The sequence below is a fragment of the Nanorana parkeri genome, unplaced genomic scaffold (genome assembly GCF_000935625.1).
Source record: "Nanorana parkeri isolate BGI_ZX_2015 unplaced genomic scaffold, ASM93562v1 scaffold1544, whole genome shotgun sequence".
In the NCBI taxonomy this organism is placed as follows: Eukaryota; Metazoa; Chordata; class Amphibia; order Anura; family Dicroglossidae; genus Nanorana; species Nanorana parkeri.
In genome coordinates this window covers 322,360-330,870 of record NW_017307812.1, presented here as the reverse complement: position 1 = coordinate 330,870, position 8,511 = coordinate 322,360, and the positions used below count along the sequence as shown (strand labels likewise).

The 8,511-nt window shown below is 48.4% G+C and overlaps 1 protein-coding gene across 1 annotated transcript; it reads left to right on the top strand.

The window, feature by feature from the left end:
• The first annotated feature begins 447 nt into the window (after positions 1-447).
• On the top strand, positions 448-7,690 carry LOC108798729 (uncharacterized protein C14orf28 homolog). Its single transcript, XM_018570509.1, has 4 exons — positions 448-971; positions 2,707-2,796; positions 4,135-4,269; positions 7,507-7,690. The coding sequence occupies exons 1-4, from the start codon at positions 448-450 to the stop codon at positions 7,688-7,690; spliced, it is 933 nt and encodes a 310-aa protein (XP_018426011.1).
• Positions 7,691-8,511: the final 821 nt, after the last annotated feature.

Genomic DNA, 8,511 nt, shown 5'->3' with positions numbered 1-8,511 from the left:
GCCGGGCAGCGCATCATTACACGCTGCCCGGTTTCCTGATTGGCCAGGAAACGGCTCCATGCTCTCTCGTCACTTGTGATGAGAGAGCATGGAGCCGACTTCCCGGCCAATCAGGAAGCCGGGTAGCGTGCAATGACGCGCTGCCCGGCTTCCCGATTGGTCAGGAAGCTAGCAAATCCGGAAGCCGGGCGCCGTGTAATGACGCAGCGCCCGGCATTCTGATTGGCCGGAATCCGGCGTCATGCTCCATCGTCATCTCATGAATCATATTATTAAGAAAGTGACCTTAAAGCATTAGTTTTTATTGCTTTAGAAAAAATTTGAAAAAGTATCGGTAATTGGTATCTGCGAGTACTTGATCAAAAGCATCGGTACTCGTACTCAGTCTTAAAAAAGTGGTATCGGTGCCTCCCTAGTTGTTAGATAAATGTGCTTTCTCTGTTCAGGATGAAGACATTGTTTCAGGAAATCAAAGCTTCTATCAAAAACAACATTGAGCACGATCGCTCATTCTGGAGGCCAGTGCTTCCTTGGGGAGGCGTATTCACCATAAAAGCTGGCCGTAAAGCCATCTCGTGCATGCCCCTGTATGTGGAGATCACACTGAAGAACACCTGCACTATCGATGGCTTTTTGATGCTTCTTTATGTTATCCTGCGTGAAAATAACACTTTCCCCCGTGAGCTGTCCCAGTACCTGGGCAGAGAGTTTGTCGATTGTTTCCTCCATCTAATGGACACCTGCAGCTTCACCTCCGTCAAGCTGCTGTGGATATGGGACAAGATGGAGAAGAGGCAGTACAAGTCCGGAGTACATAAAGCATGTCTGGAGATTGACTTGTTTGGGAATGAACATGAAAATTTCACCAGAAACCTGGAGCGCTTGATGGCCACAATTCAGGAGAGTTACTGCTCTAGCCCGCAGTGCCCCATCCGTGTGCAGGAGAGTCACATGCAGACTATTCTAATCAAGTAAGTAAAGAAATCCCTATAAGGGTGGACACATGAATGTAGATTTGGGGAGTAACACAACTTATGAGACAGCCAATGAATAGTTTTTCACCTTACATATGTGTTCTTGGATTTTGTTTTTTAACCACTCGCCCTACAGCCGTAGGATCACTTGTATGGTGATTTGGGGAGTAACACAACTTATGAGACAGCCAATGAATAGTTTTTCACCTTACATATGTGTTCTTGGATTTTGTTTTTTAACCACTCGACCTACAGCCGTCAGATCACTTGTATGGTGCCAAACATCTTGCGGGGCCCCCCTCCGCTGCCAGTTATCCCAGGCTCCGATGTCCCCCGTGCAGGCCCGGGAGCGGCACAGCAGCTGTTTACACTCAAAACGGAGAAGAGATTAGCATTCTCCCACTTGCTGATCTATCCTCCAATGCTTGAAGGTGGAAGTGATGTATATTACATCACTTCCGCCTTCAGCTGTCATTTCTCTGGCTGCTATAGCCAGAGAGGAAGCAGATCTCTGCTTCATCAGCTTCTTTGGGGGTCCCTAGGTGACATTAGGGGTCTTGGAGATGTCTCCATAAAGATGACCTGTCGTATATTTGCTATCACATAGTCACATTTAAATGTAAATACGTGTCGGGTGCGCCTACGTGCAAAAACACTGATTACGCCGCACATGTTACATATCACAGCGAACGTCAAAGTGCGAGCTCTGATTTTAGGGCCATCAATCACTGATAACACTAAACTGATGAGCGGTCATAGCTTTTAAACTGTCGCTATGGCCAATTTTGGGTATGGTAGTTTTTTGTGATTTCGTGGCCGGGCGCAATTTAAAGCTTAACATGTTTGGTGTCTATTTACCGGGCGTGACCCCGTCTTTTATATTTTACCAAAAAATTGGGTAATATTAAATGTTTCATAACATAGGGAAAAAAGTTTATTTTTTCAATATTTTTGGTACTTATTCATTATATAGTAAAAAATAAAACCCCAGTGGTGATTAAATACCACCAAAAGAAAGCTCTATGTGTCCCCAAAAAATGGTATAAAAATAATTTCATTACAGCGTTGCATGACGGAATAAACGTCAATCAAAGTACTGCATCGCTGAATATTGAAAAATGGCCTGGCCAGGAAGGGGGTGTAAACACCCCGGTCATCAAGTGGTTAAATGAACTGGCTCATATTGTAGAACTTCAAGCAACATTTTATTAACCCTTGCAGTGGGGCTACCCTAGCACTGCAAAGGTTAATTGCTCATTTTCTCTGCTGTAGCGATGGTATGTCCCTAGGCGTTCCTTTGTCCTATACACTGTGTATAGAACGTGATGACTCAGGGACCTTAGACCGCTGCAGCGGAGGGAGAGCGAGGCGGAAGGGACCAGTCTAAGAACAAGCCAGCTCGGATCAGGTGTGTATAACTTTGTTATTTTCCTCCCTAGACGAAAACGAGCGGTTAACCCTTGCAGTGCGGGGCTCAGAGTTCCCCTTTAAGCCCTCTTATGCTGATGCAGAATACGAGGTTTCTACTGGTGTCCATGGCGCAGGTACAGGTGCTGGAGGAATCGTATCTCCCTGCTGGTCTAGGATCTTCTATGATCCCCCCCATAAAGTGATTGAGTAGGTGACCAGGTAAAGGGAAGTCTATGTCTGCTGCTGTCTGAGAAGGGATAATGAGAATGGTCTGGTTTCCTCCATTCATGACTTTAACTTTGATGTTTCTCCATCATTTCAGCCCCCCTCATGACATACCTCACGGAGACCTCATTCAGATGGCAGTGGATGAACTGTTCTGCTCCAGGATTGAAGTTTGCGAGGAGAAAGGGTAAGAGACCCATCATAATACATTGCTAACAGTGTGGTTCTGCAGGTGTAAAATGTAGTAACTTGTAGCAACCAATCGCATCTCATCATGCTCATTATTTGACTACTACAAATTGAAATCCAGTTGCTTTGAATTACTGTGTACTTTTCACTTTGTTAGTAAAAGATAACTGTACATATTTAAAATTAGGGCACCGATACCGAGTATTTTGCTCTGATACTTACCTCCGATACTGGAACCTCTGGTCAGAGGGAGATCTCCCTCTCACCGGCAGTGCCGAGGGAGCATGAAGCCGGGCGCTGGGTTAGGACCTGCCTCCTGATTGGCTAGGAAGCCGGTTTCACTTGTTGCTAGGCAGGCTCGCTTCCTAACAAATCAGGAAGCCGGGTGGCCTAGAAACATGTGAAGCCAGCTTCCTAGCCAAACAAGAAGCCAGGAGGTACGTCATTACTTGCCGCCCTGCTCCCTGATTGGTTAGGAAGCCAGGTTGCTTACCAACAAGTGAAGCTGGTTTTCTAGCCAATCAGGAAGCCAGGCGGCTAGTCATGACTTGCGTCTCAGCTTCCTAATTGCTCCGGTAGCCGCGCTACATAGTAACAAGTGACGCCGGCTTCCTAGCCAATCAGGTAGTCGCCTATACCGATACCGGAAGTCCCATTAAGGAAGCCAGGCAGCATGTAAAAACTCGCTACCCGGCTTCCCGATTAACAGGAAGCAAGGAGCCGGCTTTCTGGCCAATCAGGAAGCCGGGCACCATGTAATGACTCATTGCCTGGCTTCCTGATTGGTCAAGAAGCTGGCCGATCAGGAAGCCGGTCAACAAGTCCTTACACAGCGCCCGCCTTCCTGATTGGCCAGGAAGCCGGATCCATGCTCCCTCGTCACCTGGTTGAATGAAGTCGAATTTCTGTCCAATCAGAAAGCCGACAGGTGCATAATGACTTGCCATCCGACTTCCTAATTGGCCAACTTCCCGACCAATCAGGAAGCCAGGCGGCGGGTCATTACACACTGCTCGGCTTCCTCATTGGCCATGGAGCCGGTTTCCCGGGCAATCAGGAAGCCGGGCAGTGTGTAATGACTCGCTGCCTGATATCAGAAGCTCTTGTATCGGGCTAGCCATCGGAGCATTTGGGCGAGTACTCACCCCAATACTCGGCATCGGCACCGATACTATTATCGGTATCGGTGCATCCATAGTTAGAAGGCTCATTTTATGTTAGTAACAGGTACACTTGAAATGATCACATTGACCTGTAAAATGACTGTGCATTCTGTCAGTGCCTGTCTTGTTTTTGCACAGGATGGTGACAGATATCAACTGTCTGTCTTGTCTAGGTGTGGATGCCTGAGGGAGTTTTCTCAGAGGGTTTTCTGTTACGGACCTCCTCCATTTGTTATACTGAACATGGAACAGTGGAAGTCGGAAGACCTGGCCTATGTACCTTATTATCTGGATTTATCTGATCACAAGTGAGTACAAAGTAACCGTAGTGCTCTTAATAAGAGAATGGACTGCATATCTGAAGTACAACAGATGCTTTGATCTGTACAGAAAGGTGAAGCTGACAGACATTGGGAAGCTTTGTGCCGGATTTAAACTGAGCAGTGAACATTCCTCCATTGTGTTTATTTACAGTGTAGTCAATCCCAAACACAGGAATGTCATATAATGCAGCTTACTGGTCCTTGGATGTGGTGGCTGCAAGTGCAGAGAATACCATTTGATCCTCCCATAAATGCCGTGCCCCGGTCACTTCCCAAAAAGACAGCAATGCTATCACTTCTGTAATGGAGATAAACAATGGCGGACATGTTTGAAGTCCAGCCTGTGTGACAACCATGGCTCCCTCCATAGATATAGGTGTAGTCACAGAGGGGCAGAAAGTATATTATTTGCAGGAAAGCCTGGGAAAAAAAGAAAACAAATGCAGCTACACATCTAAGGACCGGTGAGCTGCCATATGTTACATTTATGTTTCTGGGCTTAGATACATTTTACAAGCAAACATGTCACCTAGTCCCACAAGTCAAAGTGAGCCTTCAGCGATGTACTGTACCTTAAGATGGTAAGCTCTCATGGACAGTGCCGTCCTAATCATTGCATTGCATTGTATTCCAACTGTTCTGTCCCCCTTGTTTGTAAAGTGCTCTGCAAACTGCTGACGTCATATAAATCCTGAATAATAATAATATATCTGGCCACCTTCCCAGACTGTCATAGTTGCCTCTTGAAAACATATGGGAGCAAATGTTTTTTTCTCTAACTCTCTCCCCCCATAACTCTCTCCTCCTCTAACGCTTCCCCTCATTCTAACTGTCTCTTCCCCACTCTCTAACCCTCTCCCCCTCTAACTCTGTCTCCCCCTCTCTCTTCCCCTCTCCCTAATTCTCTCTTCCCCTCTCCTGCTCTCTCTAACTCTGTCTCCCCCTCTCTAACTCTGTCTCCCCCTCTCCCTAACTCTCTCTTCCCCTCTCCCTAATTCTCTCTTCCCCTCTCCCTAACTCTCTCTTGCTCTGTCTCCCCCTCTCTAACTCTCTCTCTCCCCCTCTCTAACTCTCTCTCTCCCCCTCTCTAACTCTCTCTCTCCCCCTCTCTAACTCTCTCTCTCCCCCTCTCTAACTCTCTCTCTCCCCCTCTCTAACTCTCTCTCTCCCCCTCTCTAACTCTCTCTCTCCCCCTCTCTAACTCTCTCTCTCCCCCTCTCTAACTCTCTCTCTCCCCCTCTCTAACTCTCTCTCTCCCCCTCTCTAACTCTCTCTCTCCCCCTCTCTAACTCTCTCTCTCCCCCTCTCTAACTCTCTCTCTCCCCCTCTCTAACTCTCTCTCTCCCCCTCTCTAACTCTCTCTCTCCCCCTCTCTAACTCTCTCTCTCCCCCTCTCTAACTCTCTCTCTCCCCCTCTCTAACTCTCTCTCTCCCCCTCTCTAACTCTCTCTCTCCCCCTCTCTAACTCTCTCTCTCCCCCTCTCTAACTCTCTCTCTCCCCCTCTCTAACTCTCTCTCTCCCCCTCTCTAACTCTCTCTCTCCCCCTCTCTAACTCTCTCTCTCCCCCTCTCTAACTCTCTCTCTCCCCCTCTCTAACTCTCTCTCTCCCCCTCTCTAACTCTCTCTCTCCCCCTCTCTAACTCTCTCTCTCCCCCTCTCTAACTCTCTCTCTCCCCCTCTCTAACTCTCTCTCTCCCCCTCTCTAACTCTCTCTCTCCCCCTCTCTAACTCTCTCTCTCCCCCTCTCTAACTCTCTCTCTCCCCCTCTCTAACTCTCTCTCTCCCCCTCTCTAACTCTCTCTCTCCCCCTCTCTAACTCTCTCTCTCCCCCTCTCTAACTCTCTCTCTCCCCCTCTCTAACTCTCTCTCTCCCCCTCTCTAACTCTCTCTCTCCCCCTCTCTAACTCTCTCTCTCCCCCTCTCTAACTCTCTCTCTCCCCCTCTCTAACTCTCTCTCTCCCCCTCTCTAACTCTCTCTCTCCCCCTCTCTAACTCTCTCTCTCCCCCTCTCTAACTCTCTCTCTCCCCCTCTCTAACTCTCTCTCTCCCCCTCTCTAACTCTCTCTCTCCCCCTCTCTAACTCTCTCTCTCCCCCTCTCTAACTCTCTCTCTCCCCCTCTCTAACTCTCTCTGCCGCTCTCTAACTCTCTCTCCCCCTCTCTAACTCTGTCTCTCCCTCTCTAACTCTGTCTCTCCCCCTCTCCCTCTTCTCTCTCCCCCTCTCCATCCCTCTCTCTCATTCCCATCCCACAATGCAACCTAGTACTCACTACCTGAACACCCGCAGGAACTGGCACACGGGCTGCAGTTGTGGATGAGGATGGGGGTTAGGAGCACTGAAGGTACAGTGTGGCCCTAGTTGGTCACTTTGCATTATGTGACCCCATGACAGATGTAATTCTTGTTTTTCTCTAAGCGGGTTGCCATTCACATATTGCGCGGTCTTCGATCAGCGTAGTGTACAAGACATATGGATTGTCGTCCAGCGTCTCTAGATGGCCAAACATCATATAGTCTGATTGTACAATGCATCAGGTTTAGACCACATTATACAAAAAAACACATTGTGTGGGATCACAGAAAGCCATGAAGTTTGGATGAGGTTGCTATCTTGCATCTGAAAACGCTAGTTACCTGGCTGTTATTCTGGCTCACTGGCAGCAGCATTTTCTAGGTTACCGATAAGAGGGCTGAGCAAGAGAAATCTTTCCAGAAGAATTAACCCTTGCAGCGGTGCTACCCCCGCACTGCAAGGGTCAACTGCTCGTTTTTCTCTAGAGGCGAAAATTAAGAAGAAATACGCACCCGATCCTCGGTCCTGCTTAGCTGCTAGACTGGTCCCGGCAGCCTTTTCTCCCCAATCTGATCTAAGGGCCCGTGACATCATCACTTCTAATGCGGGTCTATTAGACATGAAGACGCCTTGGGACATACCAAACCTGGAAGTGACGGGGAGAGAAGGAAGCGCCCACTGCCGCAGGACTGAGGATCGGGTGAGTATTTCTTCTTTATTTTTGCCCCTGGAGAAAAGCGAGGATTTAACCCTTGCAGCGCCGGGGTAATACCACTGCAAAGGATCATTTTTCTAAAACCTGGAGATCTTCTGTAAGTCAGGAAAGCGGAAATAAAGCCCTCATCTGCGTACGTGTACCGAGTGAGTGATTCAAGCCAGAGGGCTATGGTGAACTTGGCCTAACGCGTGTCATGTGACCTGCTTTCAGATACCTGCTGGAAGGCGCCACCCTCTTCAACAAGGAGGAGCACCATTACTCCGCAGCCTTCCAGATTGACGGCTTTTGGATGCACTACGACGGCCTGAGGAACGTCAACCTAATACTGTTAAATAAGCCCCCGGAGCTTTTACTTCTGTCATCCCTGGTGTACGTGAGAGCTGCAGAAAAATAACCCAGCAAGTGTCCGCGTGGTATTGTTCAGATCAGTCGTGTAACTGGTTTTGTTGTTTTTTTTTTTATCTTACACGGATATGATATCTACAGGTTTCTATCATGTTGGTGCTGACAAATGTGAGTTTAAAAATTGAAACTAAACTGTTTGTGCCTCCAACACAGTGTGCAGCCGTCAGGAAAGTGGATAGTTTTGGATAACGTAGGGAAGGGTTCTGAGATTTGGTGTGGGATCCCCCTCCCCCCCCCCCCTTTATTTGTCCCGGTGACTACTGTCACTGACACTGAAACCCAAAATTCTACAGTTGTCCCCAGAAACAGAATGGAGTGGAGATCTTCCAATGGGGGGCACCTGTTGCAATGACATCTGTCTAAAGGCTGTGACGCACTGTATGTGAAGCAGTTCAGAGCGGTGGCGCGCTGCTCTTCAGGAGCAGCGTGTCATGTCATTTTCTCCCCGGCACGTCAGCTTGTGAGAGCTCGCATAGCTGAGCGTGCCGAGATGAAAAATGTCATCTTCAGCCAATCGGCTCGCGCGTATAAACCCACGCGTCAGGATGCGACGTCTGGCCGGTGGTTACGCACGAGCCGATTGGCTGAAGGTGCAGTAGGTCATCTTCCTGCACTTGGCTCACACACTGCACGCAAAGCTCCGTGCCGGACAGCTTTGCTGCGCTCTGCACGACTTTGCGTGCAGTGTGTCACAGGCTCAAGGGTCACCATACAGGTAACAATCTGAACATACATACCTTGTACAATCAACTTTACCAAAATGATGTAATATGAGGACCTGCTTAATGGACCCCCTCAGTTTGTATCCAT

Excerpts from the sequence above, each read along its gene's own strand:
- LOC108798729 (XM_018570509.1), top strand. The coding sequence starts at position 448 with ATGAAGACATTGTTTCAGGAAATCAAAGCTTCTATCAAAAACAACATT. Across the intron at positions 972-2,706 it reads ATGCAGACTATTCTAATCAA|CCCCCCTCATGACATACCTC; the intron begins GTAAGTAAAGAA and ends CCATCATTTCAG. Across the intron at positions 4,270-7,506 it reads CTGGATTTATCTGATCACAA|ATACCTGCTGGAAGGCGCCA; the intron begins GTGAGTACAAAG and ends ACCTGCTTTCAG.